The 21,342-nt window shown below is 40.0% G+C and overlaps 1 protein-coding gene across 1 annotated transcript in view; it reads left to right on the top strand.

Moving 5' to 3' along the window:
- Nucleotides 1–20,968, top strand: part of SLC9A4 (solute carrier family 9 member A4) — a 63,410-nt gene extending 42,442 nt beyond the window's left edge. The window contains exons 8-12 of the mRNA XM_045077625.1: nucleotides 1,328–1,489; nucleotides 6,914–7,010; nucleotides 11,861–11,992; nucleotides 13,195–13,282; nucleotides 19,550–20,968. Coding sequence (XP_044933560.1) covers nucleotides 1,328–1,489; nucleotides 6,914–7,010; nucleotides 11,861–11,992; nucleotides 13,195–13,282; nucleotides 19,550–19,905 — 835 coding nt within the window. The 3' untranslated portion in view covers nucleotides 19,906–20,968. The remainder of the gene's footprint in view (nucleotides 1–1,327; nucleotides 1,490–6,913; nucleotides 7,011–11,860; nucleotides 11,993–13,194; nucleotides 13,283–19,549) is intronic.
- The last annotated feature ends 374 nt before the right edge of the window (nucleotides 20,969–21,342 follow it).

The raw sequence follows: 21,342 nt of genomic DNA, 5'->3' as shown, positions 1-21,342 counted from the left end.
AATGTGTAGACTAATAGAGGAATGTTCAGTTAAATAATACCAGGGTGTGAAGAGGGGAAGCTGAATGAGGACAGGACTCTGAGAAGCTTCATTCCTCTGGGACAGGTAAGGAGGAGGAAGAGATTTGGAAGAGACCTTTAGGGAGGCTGAAAGGGAAGCAGGTGTGGATCAGGTAATGGAGGGCACAGAGGAAATGACCTGGCGGCCCATCAGGAGAATCCAGGTGGCACATAGGGCACCCCCCCCTCCGTGTTGAACAGTAAAGGTCAAGGTGAGCTCGGTATGAAGAGAGTCAGGGAGGTCCTATGGGTGGGGAGCAATGCAGTGCATTGACCAATAGGCAGGAGCAACAAACAGCCTCTCTTGAAGAAAGGCAGAAAACAAGAAGGCTGAGGGGTGAGCCCACTTGGAGCAAGAACAGGTCTGGCAGGAGCCAAACGTGGGTCCTGAGGAATCACAGCCTGCTAACCCCAGAGGAGACTTGACTTATAAAGGATCCATCTGCTTCACACACCAGGAGACCAATCACCAGATAAGAAGGCAGCAGCCCAGGGAGTTGCTTTCCCCTCCAGAAAATAAAGCAGGCACACAAATTACTCTTTGAATGTAAAATGATTGGAAGTGTTGAAAATTCCTACTCCAAACAAATAGCCGACTCCAAAGACGCCATATGCGGACATGCAGCTCAGTCTAATGGGTCAGCCAGAGGTTTGCTACAATAGTCAGCGGCCATCAGCGCCTAGCCTATTCAGCTTCCCCATCATTCAGACTGTCAGGATATGTGGGTTCTCCCCCCCACTGCTCCCTCTTGCATTGTCAGGAATCAAAATGATCTGCAGCATAATGGGCAAAACTACTGTAACTATTGGGCCATTTAAATTTATTGGGTTCTGGTTGAATAGGCCAGTATTACTGTAAGTGCAGCTGCCACTGTTGGGAGCTGTTAGAATGGAACATTTGTTCAAAAGCCTCAACCCCTCATTTCTTCTCTTACAATTGGAGCTGAGCTGAGCTGGGCCTCCCCCGCTCCGCACTTATGCATACTTTCTGCCCTAATTGCAGCTTGTCCCTCCCTGTTGTCTAGTTGATTTTCAATGTATTCAGGCCACTAGGTTATTCTTTCTTTATTAAAAAAAAATATAATAAAAATAAAATATAAAAATATAAAATTCCCATTATTTTTAAAAAATGTGTTCAAAGACTGAATTTTCATCACTATCCTGGTGTTCAGAACAAAGTGAGGTAATAGTTTGTTTTAGGAAAAATACATACTTCTGTAACACTTACAGAGATTAAAGGTGTCCAAACCATTGTTTTTTGTTTTTAGGTTTAAGAAGTTTGATCACAGATATTTACGGAAAATCCTAACCCGAAAGAACCAGCCCAAGTCCAGCATTGTCTCCTTGTACAAGAAGCTGGAAATGAAACAAGCTATCGAGATGGTAGAAACTGGGATCCTCAGTTCCACAGCCTTTTCCGTACCCCACCCGTAAGTCCCATATGTCCTTTGATCTGGACTTTCCATATCAGAATTCCTAGGAGGCACTAACTCATCGTTTCAATTACAGATAATATGAGGAGTGAAGAGGCAGAAATTTCAAGGAGGAATCATGGGAAAAGGATGACCCAAGTCTTGGCCATTAGGTCATTGGCCATTTGTACTTTGGCCCATGCTCAGCCTCTCTCACCTAGTTTCTGAACATTACTTTCTAGCAAAAGTTGCATGCTATAGCTGTATGACTCCTTACCTTGGGAAGGAGGGGCAAGTGAATTTCTAGAATGATGGCATGGTTTACAAGACTTTTTCTTTCTCTTTTTGATTAATTTCTATCCTTTAACCCCAGTTCATTTGATTTTTGCTAATTGTACACTAATAATAATAATATGTATTTCTCCTGCAAGTCGTTTATTTCTCTTCCTGTCTCATATGAGGAGGAGAGACCCAATCAGCATCCTTTGTCACTAGCTGGGATTAGGGGTCGAGGGGTGGTAACAGGAGGTGTGGTGGTTGGTGAGCTAGTTACATTTACCTGCCAACCCCCTCCCCCTGCCCACTCAAGGACGGCCAGGTTTCTTTCATGAAGATGTTTATGAGGGTTGCCTGGGTGACTCAATTGGTTAGGCGTCTGCTTTCCACTCAGGTCATGATCCCAGGGGCCTGGGATAGAGCCCCACATCAGGCTCCCTGCTTGGTGGGAAGCCTGCTTCTCCCTTTCCCTGCCACTCCCCCTGCTTATGTGCACTCTCTCTCTGACAAATTAAAAGATATCTTTTTAAAAAAGGAGTTTATGAATTGAGGAAAATTACTCATAATTTCTATAGGAGAAGGAACACTGCCATCCGGTCCTCTTCTGTAGACACTTGATCATGAGCTCTAATTGAGTCTTCACGTTTGAAAAGCAGGTTGAGATAAGAGCCAAGAACAGATCGCAGTAAAAAGGTCGCTAATGACTGAGTGTGATCTTGCATCCCTTACTTGCTAATGAATCAGAAACACCCTTGCCTTTCTTCCGAGGCCTGAGAAAAACCTTAAGTCCGGTCCCTGAGGGCATCTCAGTGTAAACAGAGCTTTTTGCCTTATTTCTCAGTGAGACTGTTTTTGTGGTTTGCTTGTTTGTTTTGGTGCTCCGGGTTGCCTGGCTTGTTTTAAGGAAACTTCTGATCTCAAAATGGCAGTGTGCTAACAAATATTTATTGGCAGTGCCATGCGGAGCCATGTTAGAGCCTAAGGCAGAAGAAAAAAGAAAAAAACACAGAATAAACCTCAGTATTGTCAATCCTGTCTTTATTTAAAATGTTGATATTGTACTCATCGTGGATTGTTTTCTTTTTTACAGTGACATTTGTTTTCTAAAATATTGTGTTTGCATTCTATTTAACTTAACTGAGCTTTTTGGTATCATCTTGGGCCCAACCCTGTTCCTTGGGTACCAGTTATGTGCCAGGGACTTCAAGCTGACACAGTCCCTGGCCTTATGGAGCTCAAACCCTAGTGGGGTCATGGCATTAATTAAAAAAAAAAAAAAAAAAAAGTCTCACAAACTTATAATCCTAAAGTCTAGGGAGCTATGAGAGTGAGAAGAGGTGACCCTCTGGTCCCCAGGCATTTGACCTGCCCGCTGAAGAGGGAAAGGGGATTTAATGCCCTGCAGGAGGTCTGGATAGCTTCGGGCACCTTAAACCATTAGGAACTTCCTCAATCCATTTGCTTAGTAGTCCTGTGAGCTGTTGGTCTGAGAATGTAGGGGCGCTTATCTCAAATGAGAATCTGGCTGTCCCGTGCTAAAATATATTTGCAATCTCTGTATTACGTTGCATTGGTCGTATGCAGCCAGCCCAGCCCGTAACCTCAAGGCAGTTTCCAAGCCAGCTTTATCTGGAGGGAGCCTTTCTGTTGAGTTCATTAGTTTTTGGATATTGATTCAAGATTAGTAAGCGAGCCCAAGAGGTTAGAGACTTTTTCCCCACCCCCCTAATAGCCCAAACCCATAAGTTAACTGGGTTAGGAGAGGAGATTCTTTTACCTGATATTTTATACAAGTTTAATCGTATTTAAATTGCATTCATTTGATCTCAGAAATCTGTACAACATCAAGCAAAAAGGAATTCCTCTCTCAAGATCAAAGCAGCTAATTTCTTCAAAACAAACCTTCATACAATAATAGGAAAAAGAAGTGTGTACTCAGATCGCTTTTTATTATTCTGTATGAGATGATAACAACAAAATGCACATATATTTTTTTCTTTAGAAGTTTAAGCAATTGTTCTACGAGAGAGTTAGCTTTCCAAACTCTGTGAACCTCAGGAGAACACTGTCACCAGAAGTTGTCAATAGCACAGAGCAGATGGCCTTTCTTCTACGGAATGCCCCCCCCCTTTCTTGCATGGATTATGTTATTTGACCTTCGAAACAACCCTAAGAAATAGATAGAGTGTGTACTTGGATTGTTATTTTAAACAAGAGGCACCTCGTTTCACCAATGAGTAGGAAGCTTTTACAAATACCAGACAATAAAGGCTCAAATGATTAAAAGTGTCAAACCCTTAAAAATATTTGATTAATATTAGAGATATTGAAGTGTGTTTAAAGTTATAGGTATAACAAACTACAACTGTAGAACTTCAAAGCTTCATCCTTAAATGCTCCCAAAGAATTTTAACATGTCGTTTATTAAAAAAAATCCATAAATTACTTTATTGTAGTTGAAGAATTTTTCAGTTGATCACACATTGGCAGGTAGAGGCTTACATTTATGCTTCTTATGCCGAAGATTCTGGTGCCATTTTCATTTCCATAAAGAAACACTGTATCATGAGGAGCCAGGATCTCTCCTACACCACTCTTCACTCATCCTAAATGTTGGTAGTCTACGTGACCTTTCTAAAAAGACACAAGGAACCCACACACAGAGAAGAGCAGTTGAGTCCCATTGGTTTATCAGAGGATGCATTCTTCATTTACCCTAACATACATTTCTTATGGATTTCATGTGTGAAACTATCACAAGAGAAAGGGGGGTTCTTTCAAATGAATCAAGGTATAATATTTGATCTTTTAGGAATTCATATCATGGCATAAATAGAACATCTACTAGATTTCATATTTATATTGCTATATTTCGAACTGAAGTGTCTTTTTACATTATTATAGCATCTGATTTAAAAAAGCTAAGAGTAATGTGAACCTTTTATGTAAAAACATTTGGATTCAGATTTTCCCAGTTTGATCTTAATAGTCATGAAATTACTTTTATTTAAGGTGCCAGAAATTTCCTTTATGGATATTGAATGAATGCTCCAGTGACAAGCATCTCTCAGCTTATAATTTTATTTTTTTGACCTAGAGATTATTTAATATTTGGTTTTTCTAAGGATTATATCTCTCTGTGCTCACAATATGATCATCTCAGGGATGATTTTGCTAATGAAGTGGCATGTAGAAAACTCCAGGTATCACCTTGCCTAAATTAATAATTCCTCTGTATAATGTCATAGCTGTCGCTTCTCAGTGTGGGTCAGTGTGAGATAATGCCTTTGGGATCCCTGTGTTACACGTCTAGCCAACAGCCTGAATGGACCTTAATTAAGTCTAATCTTTCCCATAGTGGCCAATTATAAACTGGGAAGGGTGCCAAGTGAGACCTACTGCCATCTTGAGTTTAACTTCGCTATTATCTTATGGTTTCTTTCCTATTTGGTTGTGAGTATCATTATGAACATAGGAAATGTAATTTTCGATTAGTTCTTTTTTTCTGCTAAGCGAGAAATTGCTTCCATCATAATAAAGGAATGTGTTCAGATGGTGGGAATGTGTAGGTATATCTCAATCAGAATAAATTTTACTTCAAGGACTTTTCAATAGTGAGGTTGAAATGCCCTGATAATAATGTTTAGATCACCAAGGGTGGTAACTGAATATCAATAGTGTTGACATTTGCAGCTTTGAGATATGGAAACTCTGATTTCAAGGATTTTGTAGAAAGGGCATTAGTCAGTCTACAGATAGGATTGCTAAATAAATTCTGGCATGCTGTGATACCTGGTATCTGAGTTCTTAGCTCTTAAAAATATTTTCTTAAACGTATTTTCATAAATATTTTTTCTTAAAAATATTTTACCAATTGTACTTACAGATGCACAAAAAGTACTCACAAGATGTTCTTGCTATGTTGCTACTAATGTTTAAAAAAGTGGCCTGTATTGAAACCAATAACTACTGATTTCTGTGATCAGAAATCTTAAGACCTTTTGCAAGCAGATAGTAGGATCTCTGTGCCTTTATGCACCAAGAAGAGCTCCAGCAAGGAAAGAAAAAAAAATCAACATTCTGAGAGGTTTTATACCAAGATATTAAGGGAGAGGAGAGTATTAAAAGATGTATTTAATTTTCTTTAGTTCTCTCTTTTTTGTTCTTATTTTTTATAGTGAACATATATTATTCATACAATGAAATGTTTACTAGAAATTTCTGCCACTAGATTAAAATGACTGAAATCAAATATATTTGTCACATGGGAATTCTGCACATAGCAATGTCATAATTTTGAAACCCTCAGAAGACAATTGTGCATTGACTGATAACCTGGACATGACTTGATATTTAAACCCTTTCGGGGGCACACTGAGGGGGTGGTGACGGGGAGGGCTCATGGTGAAGGAAGCCTTGGGGAGCTGGTCATGCGGAGGCAGAGAGCAGTCAGTGGCTTCTAGAATCTCACAGAGTGCCCAGTGTCTCAGAGCTGGGCTGGCTTTCAGAATAGAAATAGTCCAAATAATCCTTGTAAAATATGATTCTAGTTTCTTACAATTATTCTTTAACCAACGATAAAATTCCTAAAGGGACCATTCCAAGGTAAATGTACTCACAGAATTTTAGTAGTCCCTTAGATCAGTGTTATTCAAAATGTGGCATGTGGATGGTGTTGTCTGTGAGCCGTTTGTCACCTGTCTACAATGAGATCAGTGCAGACCTAACCACAAGCCAGTCTTGATGAATACCCTTATTTCCATTGAATCTATCAGTAAAACATTTGGTTCTAATTTTATAGTATCTTTTTAAACATTTATTTTGTAGCAATTGATTTTTGTTGTATTTTACCAGAGTGTCTGCTCATTACAGATGTGGAGGGAAAAAATAACTGGTTTGTAACTACCTTCGACTCATTTCTAAAAAATGAGTTAGTTCCCACATAAAAGCTTTAGGCAAGGAAACCATATTTTCAAAATGGTAAGTTAAGACGCATGTATTGTGTCTTACTAAACTTACTAACTAAAACGGTAGAAAACATTGTGTTAAAATATGGGTTCTGGAACTTAGAACTCCCATATATATATATATATATATTGACACTTTTGTGGCGCTCTTGCCAGGATGTAAGAATAATGCTTGGCTTCCCTCCATTGATGTTTCCAGGGCCCAGAGGATACACAGAACTAAAAGGCTTTCCCCGGAAGACGTGGAGTCCATGAGGGACATTCTGACACACAACATGTACCAAGTTCGACAAAGGGTGTGTATAAGCCATCTGACTTGTCTCATTTGCTTGGCCTTGGAACCAGTCCTTCAGGAATCCTTTCTTGTTCACATTATCTCCTCTAAAGCAACCTTCTGGCTAAACCATTTCTTTCTGCCGGATTTGGAGAACAGAAAGTTAATTGTTACTTTTCTGCTTAAAAAAAAAAAAAAAAAAAAAGGCACATGTGTTGTAAAAAGGAATGCAGATCCAATTGCTAGCCCTAGGGGTCAGGCTGCCCTAGCCCTGCAGCCTGGTACTTTCCAGACCAACAGAGATGAACAACAAGTGGTGGAGCTCATTCACCACACCACAAAGAAAGAGGGCACCAGGACGCCAATGATATGCTCAATCTGTTTGACTGTAAAAGAGCTTAGAAGGTTGAGATGGTTATTGAAATGCTGGCCTATATTAGAGGAGCCTACATTAGAGGGGATGTATTAAGTATATTATATTTTAATTTGGGGAAAGTGTATGGAGTCTATACTACCACTTGGGAACTGGTGGAAAGTATATAGTAAGAACATTCCTGGGGCAGTGGGTGAGTCCTTCTGAAATTTTGATGCAGTCAAATGACATTTAAACTTGCAAAATCTAATTATGAGGTGGTTTGTTTGTTTGTTTGTTTGTTTGTTTTTTCCAGTTTGAGGATTCTATTGAACATGCTAATTGGCTAAGTATGGCTACAAGTAAATTCATTTGGGAGCCTTGGTTTTTGTGACTATGTTATAGATCAGAGTCTTGAGTGGGGCCAAAAAATTTCATCAGGTTAAAGCCCCCTAGTTTCAAGGAGAAGATGCTGAGGTTAGGCGAGTTGTTTATCTGACTTGTTGAAGGTCACACAAGAAAAATCCAAGTTAAGAACCAGGTCTTCCAACTGTCTACCCAGTGCTCTTTCCATGACTCCAGCCTTATGTGATCCAGTAAAGTGAATGTTCTCTCGCTTTCTGTTTTGGAAAGGTCAGTGATTAAGGGGAATGTGTCAGCGAAAGACTCTGCACCTGCTGAAGGAATATAGGTCAGCATCAATCATAGCAAGCTTAGAGTAAATTTAAGAGCTTTCAAATCATTCCAAGTAAAACTGTTTCAGTAAGACTATCACATTCTGATAAATAGTTAGATAAATTCTTAAGAGCTTCCTGGTTTGAAGAATGTCAGCTGGTTTCTTGGGGGCCAAGCTCAAAGACAGGGTGAAACTAGCCTTTTCCCCACGTGGACAAAGGTTGAATTTAAGGAAAGGTCCAGAAATGGAGAGCGAGTTCCTGGGACTCCAACCCAGCTAAAATGAAGTTAACTAACCATTCTCTCTTTCTTTTCTTTCATGAAGATTCCCAGACAGCCAAATGTCTTCTTTCATAAGTATACCTATTTAGTCTGTCCTCCAGGTTTCTCCCATCTAAGCAATATAGCATCTTCCCTTCTTACTGCCCCCAAATAAGCAGATAGGTCAGAGAAGGTCACACAGGGAGAACATAAATAATAAACAAAAGGGAGTTTCAAGCCCCTAATTTGGCTTTTGCCTCCACTTTTGTTACTTGGACAGAGTGAGCCTTATCAGTCCTTCCCTTCCTATCTCCTTTCTTACCCCATCTTTTATATAGGTCATGTGACTCTAGCCCTCTTGAAAGAAAAACTGCTCTAGAGATGCAATGCAGGTCACGTGTCTCCTTGGTTTCTAGTGGGTGATCTACAGTTTTGAGGATTGTCACAAAAGGTGACATCTGTTATATCTAGCCTGGGTGGTAGGTCACTGGACCTCACACAGTGTGGGGCTGATGGCTGGGGCATTTCTCATGGTCTCATCTCAGAAGAGGCCATCCTGGGAGTCAGGAGTCACTTCAGGGCAAGGGTGGGCTGAATGCAGGGTTTGACTCTGGGGATCCTGATTCATAGTTGATCTGGAACTGAGCTGGTCCATCGCACCTGGGAGGGCTCTGGCCATTCCTGTTTGAAGTCACTCCCCTCAGCACGTCCAGTATCAGATTGTCACTGCTGGACAAGTTAAGAACTAGCCTCTGGAAGTTCCCATTGGGAAGGCCTCTGGGATACAGAAGCTCTCTGCAATGCCCTGAGAATGGAGATGGAGAAACACTTCCGTTCAAGGGAAGAAACTGACCTCACCTCAGACTCTAAGGATAAGTCAGAGGTTGATGGGCAGTCCCCTGGGGTGGCCTAAATGATCAGGTCACACTCAGAATTCTCACACACTTTCAAAGAAGGAAAACAATTTATTCAACTTCAATTCTCTTCAGTCAATATTTAATACACATCTATAGCCTTTTCCCATAGAACTCAAGTTCTAGGGGGAAATACAGTCTTTCATCAATCACCAGCTCCTTCATTAAAGAGCTGGACTAAATGAAACAGAGTGAAGGAAGTTGCGTATACGTTATGTGCATAGGACCTACTATGCTCCCTGCAGACAAGCAAGGATAAGCACATGGGTGATGTGATATCAGGTTAAATAGAACAAAAAATGTCCACATGTTCCTCAAAGTACAGGCTTCAAGTCAAGGTATAGGAAATTCCTACCAGTAATAAGCATACACACACACACACACACACACACACACACACATATATATACACACACACAGACACTCATATATAAGTGTGTGATTATAAACATACACACACACTGACTTTACTTTTGCATGAATTTAACGTTGATAAAAATTATAAAAGTTTGTCTTGGGATTCTAATACTCGGTTTTAAAATGTTTCTGTGATAGTATCATGTGTCATTCCTTAATATCTCTGTCTATACAGTGAGTGCACTGAAGTTGAGGTTCATCATTAGTGATGGTGGATAAGAGTCCCTATTTCAAACATATTTCAAAAATTTAATTTTTTGCCAGGTTTTTATCAGATTGGTTAATTTGTCAAGAGTGGCTTGTAAAGATCTCCTATCAGGAGATGGTGAAAGTTAGCTTTGCAAATTCTTCATCCTTCCCCTGGCCTCCAACCTCTGCCTTCTATATGGAACTCCTTTTAGACAATGGTCTGTTTTACGAGGCTTAGTTACCTAACAGATAATGAAAGCCACAAATCTACTTCACTGGCTGTATAGACACAAAAAGACAAGCAATAAACTGAAAACTAGTGAACCAGTGAGGTTGACTTCCTACTCTTAGTCAACTCCTCCTTGTTACAAACATCCTCTTCTGTTCTGGGAGGAAACTAGACCATCCCCTATATTGACCAGGGAAGGGTCTATTATAAATCTACATAGTAAGTACAGAGAAACTTAATTTCTTTCATATTTTTATGAAGATGAATGGAAACACAAGTGTTAGTATTCTTTCCTTACACTGGAGATCATCTTATAGTATCTCCTAGAGTATGTACTCCCCACTTAGGGAACCCTTAACCTGGACGATGGAATCTCATCTCTTGGCAGGTTGTCCCTAGGTGCTCCGCCACCCCCGCCCCATACCTCTGTCTCATTTATCACCATGCTTTGAATTAAGTACTAAATTTTCCTGTGGTAAACAGATTCACAGCTCTGCTCCAATAGGTCCTCCTCTTTCCCATCACATTTTTTTCAGAGCTATGTCTTATCTCATGTGTTCAGTCTTCCTGAAGGGAACATCTACTCATCTTTCAAGAGTCAGTCCGGGCAATGCAGCTTTCCTACCCAGGACTGGATCAGTGCCCTTTGCCTGTACTCTATAAATCCCTGCAGACCCAATATCATAACACATAACATAGCACATAACAGTATATGCTTGTTTGATTCCCCAAATAGACCATGAGCCTTATGAAGACCACTCTTCAAAATTATCCATTTTTTAAAAATCCTGTGCTTACTGTGGCACCTGATACACAGAACAATTGCCCTTCTGCTAATTGGAAATCCTTATCACAATTTTCATTAACCAGGAGCACAAGGACCTGTAGTTTGAGTCTGTTACCTGTATTCCAGTGAGACTGGTATAGTCACTGTTGCACAGTGAAAGGTACAGAGAGAAGAGATTCCAGTTTAAGTACTTTGTAAACATTTGAAGACCAGTGTTGGTCTGTGGTTTAAGACAGGTTATTGCTGGCCTGGTGAGAATAAGGAAGAACTTTTTTTTTTTTAAGATTTTATTTATTTGACAGAGAGAGATCACAAGTAGATAGAGAGGCAGGCAGAGAGAGAGGGAAGCAGGCTCCCTGCTGAGCAGAGAGCCCGATGCGGGACTCGATCCCAGGACTCTGAGATCATGACCTGAGCCGAAGGCAGCGGCTTAACGCACTGAGCCACCCAGGTGCCCAGGAAGAAATTTTTTATAATGATAATTGTTTCAGTTTGAAGGACTACTCTTTAATCGGTAATTATATCTTTCCTTCATTTTGGTTGGGAAAAAACCTCTTCCTTTTTAAACAGTGATGGTAATTGGTTGATTTTTTTTTTTTATGTGTCTTTAACCAGAAAAATGTAAAAATAGCAACCTTAATGAAATTCCCAAAGCAGTTTTGACATTTTCCTCATCCATTGGATCCAAACATTCAGTAAGAACTGTCCAGGCATAAAAAACACGACCGGGGAAAATGGGTGGGTATGGGGCAGTTGAAGTCCACGGGTATCTCACTGCAAAGATACAAAGGAGACAGTACAGGGGGACAGCAGGGTTGTGTGGGCTGGAAGGCATAGGCTCCAAACCACAACTCTCTCCTGATAGGGTGGCCTCAGTCACAGGCCTTTCTTCTCAGGGGCCACCGCTTGCTCCCCTGTAATTGAGGCAAATGCTCGGGTGGCCTCTTCGATGTCTTCTTTCTCTTAGTTTGTGATATTTCCATGGGCTCCAAAAGCCATGGTGGTTTGGAAATGTCCTGACGTATTTGACATTCTGTTCCTTCCACAGACCCTGTCCTACAACAAATACAACCTCAAACCCCAAACGAGCGAGAAACAGGCTAAAGAGATTCTGATCCGCCGCCAGAATACCTTAAGGGAGAGCATGAGGAAAGGCCACAGCCTGCCATGGGGAAAGCCGGTAAGGTGGGGTCCGTGGACACACCTGGGGGCTGTATCAGTCCCTCTCCCAGGCCTCCTCTGTGATGGCCAGTGGTAGTTACACAAAGCCAGCACCTTGCCGTAATACAATTAGTAATACAAAAGCAAGAAGGCACAGGACATGATACAACTTCCCTCTGGGTCCAGAGCTTTAGGGTTCGTGGTTAGGGTGGACCTCCCAGATGGGGCAGTGTTGGGAGCACAGTCCCTGGGCTGTGAGTCTAGATCAAGTGTCACGGTGGCCTTGTACTGACCATAGGGGAGCCTCCATGGACTGGGGCTCTGGGGTCTAGGAGGCTTCCTTCTCTCCCAGAAAGATCTAGGGAAGGATCAGTTCTTACCCAGACTCTTGGGCTTGTCTTCATATTACCACGGTGCATCTGAACTATGCTATTTGAGGCCACATCAAACAAATTCACTGGAACTTCCCGACAAAGGTTACGTCTGGATAGATTCTAATTTCTACCCTAGTCTCCATGGCTCAAATGTAGTGATAATAGGAGGATAGTAATAATAGCACTAACTGCCTGAACAGAGGGTTAAGTGGCCTTGTTCAAACATTTTAGTTTCACACTTCATCATTTTCAAAATAAAATCAAACAAAGTATTCAACCTGTGATCCTGTAGGAATGCTTACCTTAAGCACACATCTGACGAGCTAACATTAAAAGGTACCTGTAAACTTCCTAGTGATATCTTATTTGCAAAGAATACGATGTATTACTTTATCCTCAGACTCTTTCCATGAACAGTGAAACAAAGGCATTTTATCCCCTTTCTCCAGACAGTGGAACTCCAGTACAAAAAGGCTAATTGGCTTATCCCACTTAATCATAATTAATCCAATGAGTAGAATACATAGATCTTCATACAAAGATCTTCGTAGATCTCTATTTCTTCCTATAAAAATACAGCCCAATAACCCATAATTTTGTTTCCCTTAATAAAAAACAAATGTTTTCCAAAATAAAATCATCCAAGGGGTTCCCTCATGGGAGGGAAAGGAAACACATATTGGAGACTGAGGCATTCTGCTGTCTTTAAACCAGAGAAACAGGAATACAGGCAAGCCTGTAACTTACATGAGATGCCCAGTGTGGGCCTGTGGCTCCCACTGTTTCCCATGGGATAATCTGAATGGCAGACTCACCTATGCTTTTCCTTTCTGCTTCTTACCCACAGGCTGGTACTAAAAACATCCGCTACTTGTCCTTTCCCTATGGCCACCCTGAGCCAATAAGAAGAGACCCGAATGTTGCTGATTTCACAGGTAACCTGTCTGCCTGGCTGTTCTTTTCCTTGTGCTTGGTTTACAGACATTGAAATTTGAATTTTATCTCATTTTTACCTGTCATAAAATATTCTTCTTTTAATTTTTTTTTCAGCCCCTTAAAAAGGTAGAAACTATTCTTTGTTCACAGGCCATATGAAAAGGCAACAGGATGGATATAGCCCAGGGGGGATAATTTGCCAATGTAAAATGGGCACTCTTTGGAAATATTTGAAAAATTTTAACTCAAATTAAATATTTGAAATATTTAGGAATTAGCAGAATTCTCCAAATTTGGTTAAGTCTTACTAAAATAATTTCATCAAATTTACAGATTAACCATTTCCCTTTAATGTCTAATTTTTAAGTAGAATTCTTAGAATTTTTGAAGCTATCTATTATTCTAATAAAGGCCATTATTATTGTATATGTAAAATGATTCTCCCATCCAAGTACTAACCAGGCCCGACCCTGCTTAGCTTTCGAGATCAGACGAGATCGGGCGCGTTCAGGGTGGTATGGCCTTAGACGTAAAATGATTCTCTATGAGCAAAAGATGATATATAATATATAATATGCCATATTATCTATTTAAATTTTTCCAAATTTTTAAGACTTAAAAATCGATTCGAATTCAAATAAGCTAAATGTATCAGATTTTAGAATTCAGTCTTTGAAGAGTGAATATAATTATTCTTCAAAATGAAACTTTATTTTCTTCTGATTTAAAAACATGCTTGATATAAAATAAAAATCAATCAGTAGGAAAAAACATAAAATAAGAAAGTTAAAAGCACTTGAAACCCCAAGAGCAGGATATAATCACTATAGAACATTATGGTAAGCATTCTTCTATAATTCTGTCTGCCCATCCTGATCTCTACCCTATCTGTACCTGATAAAAGAAAGAAAGAAAAAAACACACAGTATCATATTATCCACAAAATCATTGTGTCTTACTGCTTTGGAATTTTTATAAATTGTCTAGTATACTCAACCATCTACTATAGACATATTTCCATTCAATTGATATGAACTAAATAATCATTTTTATGAGTAAATAACAGTCAATTATATAAAATAATCCTAGCCTAGTCAGCCAAATCCATATTAATAACTATTAAGGTATTTTGTTTTTATATGTAATATGAGAAATGATATATAATAGCTCTTCAAATCACTTGTGATTTTTTTTTGCACAAATAACCAATTATTGCCTTAGTATATTTTCTTAGAAGCAAAATTTGGGGGTCAAAAATTGCACGTATTTAAATTTGCCCTTATACCAACAGTCTATGAGAAAGGTCATTGCCAATCATTTCACCATCACTCAGACTTCCGAGTAAACTATGATGAGATAGGATAAAATTTATATACTATATTAATTTTTATCTGAGCCTGTTTCATTTTTAGTAAGGTCAAATCTTTTCATATTTTTGGAAGCAATGGTATTTCTTCTTGGGAAGTTTCTGTTTCTGCCTCTGGCAATTTCTTTTTTTCTTTTCCATTGTTTGTTTTGTTAAAATAAATTGGAAGAACACTGTTTAACAAGGATATCATCTATTGTCTCATGTTTGTTGCCCATGGTTTATCTTCCAGTTTCACATTTATCTGTTATTTTTTAGATATATTCACCATTCAGAAAATTTTATTCCAACCAATCAGATCTGCTCCATCTTCCACAGAAAAATTAAAAAATGATTTACCCAATGTTTTTAAACTTTAATAGTTTAACAATTCCATTTAAGTTTCGAGCATTTGAGATATATCTTTGTGTAGATTAAGACAGAGACACCCTTCAAATTGTTTTCCAATGGCTGTGTACCTGCCCCAACCCCATCTTTTCCTCTAAGATGAGATGCCACCTTTGCTGTGCTAAAGTCACTTATCCTAAGAGAGTTCTGGGCTCTTCAGTTCTGTTTCATTGATCTAGACATCTATTCCCAGAGCACCTTCTGGAAAGCAGTGCCATTTTATGTTATAAAAGAGCTAGTCCGCAAACAAAAGTAAACAAAACAAAAGAGCACCATTGTAGGGTGTACAGTAAATTAATTTCTAGCAATCTTCCTGGTACAAATAATCTGGTGCAATTTATATTGTTTGAATGCATAGAAAACATGAAATTCTCATGGTCATTTCTTGTGATGAACATCAATGTCACATGCTCCTGTAGCAGGAGACCACCACATAGCAATCTCACTTGAGCAAAATGTGAATTCCTCAATAAAGCATTATTAACAAGATACAGTAGAATGTTAAAGAAATACTATACCTTACAAAGTGGGATTTATTCCAGAAGTAGGGGTTGTTTAACATTTGGAAATGTGTCTACATTATTCACCAGATGAATAGATGAATAGGTCAAAGGATCCTGTTCTTTGAACAGATGTCCTAAAAGGCATCTCACTCATATTTTCCATAAAAATAATAATATACTAAGGACTTATATGAAGAAAACACAAAAGCCTACTTCTTCGTTCTCTCTGTAAAGAGGAGAATATTGATTCCTCCTACATAGACCAGTGTTGTCCTGAGATGAAGCCAGTCAAGACATACAAATCTCCCAGAACAGTGCCTAGAATCAAGTAAATGAGAAAGAAATATTACCCATTATAATTAGTACTACTGAGTAACATCAAAAAAGACTTGATGTGGGTAGCTAGAGGTGTTCTTCTGCAAAGAAAGACACTTCAGAATTGCCACTTGAACATGAATTCTGGGAATGAAATGAAATCTTCAATCTCCAATGCAGTATTTTTCCTTCAACTGTGCACAACTGGCTCAAAATTTTTATTAGATGAGCAAAAATCGTGGTTAACCTAGAAATCTGAGATGGGAAAGTAATAAGTGAGACCTATTTTTAAATTTTTTCAAGTATTTAATTTTAATTCCAGTATAGTTAAGATACCATGTTATATTAGTTTCAAGTGTATGATATAGTGATGCAACAATTTTGTCCCTTACTCAGTGCTCATCAAGATAACTGTACTCTTAACCCCTTTATCTATTTCACCCATCCCCCACCCACCTCTCTTCTGGTAACTATGTTTGCTCTCTATAGCTAAGAGTCCGTTTCTCGGTTTACCTCTCTCTCTTTTTTCCCTTTGATCATTTGTTTTGATTCTTAAATTCCACATGTGAGTGAAATCATATAGTATTTGTTTTTCTCTGACTGACTTATTTCTCTTAGCGTAATACTCTCTGGGTTCTTTCATGTCATTGCAAATAACAAGATTTCATTCTTTTTGAAGGCTAAATAATATTCCACTGTATGTATATACCACATCTTCTTTATCCATTCATCAATCAATGGGCACATGAGCCGCTTCCATAGTTTGGCTGTTGTAAATAATGTTGCAGTGAACATAGAGGTGCATATATTCTTTCCAAGTGGGACTTAATTTATCAGCTATCCTTAATAAATTTTAAAGCATTATAATAATCAGAGTTAGACTGAAATAATTCTCAGTGTGTCTCTGGGCACAATTATTTTAATTTACATTCTCTCCAAACTTGAAGTCTTTCTGCACCAGGACAAAACAAGGAGTGGCCAGAGAGCTTCTAGGGGAGATTATGGAGGGATAGACAGCATCCAGCCAACAGTCTCTGGGTAGCCAGGCTATGACTTGGGGAACATTCTCCTTTCTCACTGTACCCTTGCTCTCCAGTATTGGAATATACCTTAGTCTAGATGTGTGGGGGCTCCACATACTTTTCCAAGGCTCTTCTGTAAAAAGCCAAGGCTCACTTGGTGCTATCCGTACAGAACTCCTTCCTGGACACTGACCTCTCCTGCTCTGAGATAGCTGACAATCCATGTGGATTGGGGAAAATGAGAGAGTTCTGGAGATGGGCACACAGCAGTGTAAATGTACTTAATCCCACAAGATTATACAATAAAATGGTGACAATGGGGAAAAAAAGGTTTGTTAAATGGTATGTTTTACCAGAATTAAAATAATACCATGAGGAAAGGGAGCAGGGAGGGTTGCACCCAAGGTCTAGGTCTCTAAACAGCAAATTTTGTATGAGATAATCCATGGTCACCCCCTGAGTGTCAGGCTCTGCTTTGCCCTATGCAGAAGCACTTCCTGTTTCTCCTTCACCCTGCCCCTGGGTGCCAATGTCCAGAAGTTAAAGTGGAGGATAGAAGAAGATGATGTTCAGAATCTGCTGCAAGTTCTCCATTGATCTCTCCCTGGAACTGCCAGCCTGAGTGTTGCAGGCAGGAGGTTTTGCAATTGGGACAAAGCCCAGCCCCAAATATTCCTCCTTCCTCTTCCCCTTTCCCCTGGCTTCTTTCTCCCCTTTTGGACACATCTACTGACTTAAGTTGCGTGGAACCTTGTAAGTTGTCTGTTCAAGCCTCTTCCTAGGGTTTGGAACCTATTTTCTAATAAGCAGAGGTGGTCTGGAAACATCAACTATAATCTATGTGCTGATGCTGAACATACACTTAGAAGGAGGGGTAGGAAACCAGGAGGGGGAAGAGGGGAGGGACAAAAGACTGCTCTTGGGGCAGAAGCATCCAGGCCATTGTTTTCTTAGGTAATATTCCAAGTACCAAAGGATCAAGAGGAACTTTTGTTCCAGGCCAGGTCATGGAGCACAAATTAAAGGGAGGTAATGAAAAAAAAAAATGGACAAATATTCTGAACTAATTTTTTTAAATTCAAACAATTGATTCCTGTCCCCACTCCCCTCAACTTCCAGGCTACGTTCTGAGGATAATTCAATCACATTAGGAAAACATTAATGAACAGGTTATTTTAAATTTTTCTGATGGCTCAGCACATTTTGTCTTTTGTATACCTGTGTGCATATCTGTTCTAGCTTTGGGGTTTTATTTTGCTTTGTGGTTTTTTTTTTTTTTTTTTTTTTTTTTTTTTTTTTTTTTTTTTTTTTTTTTTAAGAGGGAATAAAGAGTGGGAGAAAACTCTGCTTTCAGATTTAAATATGAAGTTCTTAAAATGCTTAAAATCTCAGGAGACTATTTAAAGGGAAAATAAATTTATAAGGTTAAAACTTAAGGAAATGAGAATAGATGAGATTTGCGAAAGATATTCCCTTGAAGATGAGTGCACAGTAAGTAGGGAAAACACAATGTCCTAGGCATGGATGAGGTCTTTGGAAGGTCATTCGAGAGGGGATGTTACGTAGATACCCAGTGGTTTCCTTCTGCCCTTGGCATAGCCTCTGACCTGCACATGGCACGTATCAGGGAGTGAGGCTCAGTGTGGCAGAGAGCAGATGTGCATCTGGACAGATTCTGCTAAAATGCAGACCCATCTTCACTGTGTGATACTGGAAGTCACTTAACCTCTTGAAACCTCAGCCTCTTTACCTGTGAAATGGGGATGCTAACTATACTCATCTCCAAGGCTTGTCATAAGGGTTAAATGGCATTGTAGATATAAAACAGTTAGCACAGTGATGGGTGCATAGCAAGTTCTCCATGCAAGGACATGTCCACTATTATCATGGGCTGTCATGTGCCAGCGGTAATCTGTTCACCTCTGACTTCCTTTGAAGGGAGGACATCTAGTCACTGTGGCTTTGCCACACATGGCTATCTGCGGTGGCTCTCTCCCACCCATTTTTCCAAGACTGGCTCTTTCAAGGTCAAAGGGATGAAACTCAGATTTAATGCTTTCTGGTAACAATGGATTCAAAAGCAAACCGACCGGGGCACCTGGGTGGCTCAGTCAGTTAAGTGTCTGCCTTCCACTCAGGTCATGATCCCAGATCCCTGGGATCAGGCTTCCTGCTCAGCAGGGAGTCTGCTTGTCACTCTCCCTCTGCGTTCCCCACCCCTACTGCTCATGTTCTCTCTCAAATAAATAAATAAAATCTGAAAAAAAAAAAAAACAAACAACAACAAAAAATCCAAACCAACCATGTTCCTATCACAGTTACCACGGAACCTTCAGTTAAACATTGGTCTCTGACAACACAAAGCATCTTTGTGCCTTATGGCCTAATGCCTATGGCCAGTTGATCTGATTTGTAAACAAAACAAAACAAAACAAAAAACACTCCCTTACTTACCTGAAGGAGCCTGATACACAGGTTTCAGTGCATTTCTGTTTATAACCCAGCACATATGCTTCTATTCTATGCCTTCACTGGGGCAGGGAAAGTGAAACCCGTGACTGTGAAAACTGGAACCTCAAGGACTCTGTTTCACTCTGAGTTCTTGCCACCCCGATACGGCATCCTCTCTGACCTTCAGTCGTATTCTTTCCTCCTCTTGTCATATTTTCCTAGGTGATGATAGCAGCGATTCAGAGCTCCCATCCATCATGTTCAAACCACACCCTCGAACAGGGACACTTCAAGAAAGACGGCTGACACAAGAGATAATCCCAATGAAGAGTTTTCCCAGAGGAGGGAAGCCATGGCACTTTGGGTATTCAAGAAACACAAGCCAAGAAGAGCATGTTGGCACAGGCAGAAGGGAGGCACTACGGCCCAAACCACTGTTCCACGCAGTAGATGAAGAGTTTGAATCTGGAGAGGAGAGTGAGGAGGAGGCCTCAGCAGGTGGGTCCCGATGGTCAGCGGAGCACAGACCCAGCAAGCAACACCACAGGTCCCACAGTCCATTGCTCCAAAGAAAATAATTTCATCATCCACAGGATTGTCTCCATGTATTTCAAGAGTCCATTTTCCTATTATTGTGGAAGAAGGATTTTCCAAGTTTCAAAGAGAGCTACTGAGTTTATTTTTCAGAAGATATTAGACATGTATCTATTAGAGGAAGGGGGATTTTTCTGGAGAATGACTTGGAACAAATTTGTGGGCTCTGCTACATTCTTGGTTGGTGTACTCTGCAGGTGAATTCCCTAAAAGTGATAAATGTTAATCATCACAGGGATTATTGCTAAAATTCCTAAGAGTGTGTGATCTATGAAATTCATTGAGATACAAGCATGATTGGTCAAGTAATTCACCTTGACTATCTGCATGTGCAGCTTATAAACGAGTTAGAACTGGAAAGGGCCTGGGAAATCGCCTGGCCCAGTCCTCTGTGTTTACAAAGAAAGACACCTTGCCCAAGGTCCATGGTGAGTTGCTGCTTTCGAAGCTGGCTGTACTCTATCTAGAGAGAATGCATTCAGTTTTCATTTTCATGTATACTATGTGAGAATTATACTTCTGGGGAAAGGCAAAATTTGCCACAACATGGCTATATTTAATCAGTAGCAATAATAAATGGATGTGATATGTTCTAGAGGATTAATCTGTGATATGTTCTACAAGCAATGGGCTTGTAGTCTATTTAAAAACGAAATAGCCATACACAGTCTTTAATAATGATGACACGAGCAACAAGTATTTGTTAGACATGTAGTTGTAGGCTGTGATACTGTGCCCTAGGGTTGGAAACTATTTCCCTATTTAATTTTCCATCCTCATCACCGCCAGACTTGACCTTGAGCCTCACAGTCCAGATGGTCTAGCTCACCAGCTTTGCTAGATGACTTTCTCTTTCCTCCCTTCTTGTCCTCCCTCCCTCTTCCCTCTGCTGGCCACCTGTAGATGAACACATATTTATTTGTTGTGTGAAATGGCTGATCTATCATAAACAATTAAGCATACTATCCTTGATCATTGCTATAGTTGATATTTCTTTTTTTTTTAAAGATTTATTTATTTATTTGACAGAGAGAGATTACAAGTAGGCAGAGAGGCAGGCAGAGAGAGAGAGGAGGAAGCAGGCTCCCTGCTGAGCAGAGAGCCCGACGCGGGACTCGATCCCAGGACCCTGAGATCATGACCTGAGCCGAAGGCAGCGGCTTAACCCACTGAGCCACCCAGGCGCCCTATAGTTGATATTTCTAATCATCCCCAAATGATTTAATCATATACATCTTTAAAGGATGCTTTCTGATGCACCCTGCTCTCTAGACCTGCCTTGATCCCCTTACTCAGAAGCAATGAAGTGATCTGCTTCCTCCTGGGGGTCCCCCATCACTTTGTGTGTGTTACAGAACTTATCTAGGAATTGCATGTATTCCTGTGTGCGCATCTGACGTGGTCTGAAGGACAAGGGGGAT

This window comes from Mustela putorius, unplaced genomic scaffold (assembly GCF_011764305.1).
Source record: "Mustela putorius furo isolate JIRA1106 unplaced genomic scaffold, ASM1176430v1.1 tig00000224_pilon_pilon_pilon, whole genome shotgun sequence".
NCBI lineage: Eukaryota > Metazoa > Chordata > Mammalia > Carnivora > Mustelidae > Mustela > Mustela putorius.
Note: the sequence above shows the minus strand (reverse complement) of the source record. Positions and strands in the feature narration are given on the sequence as shown.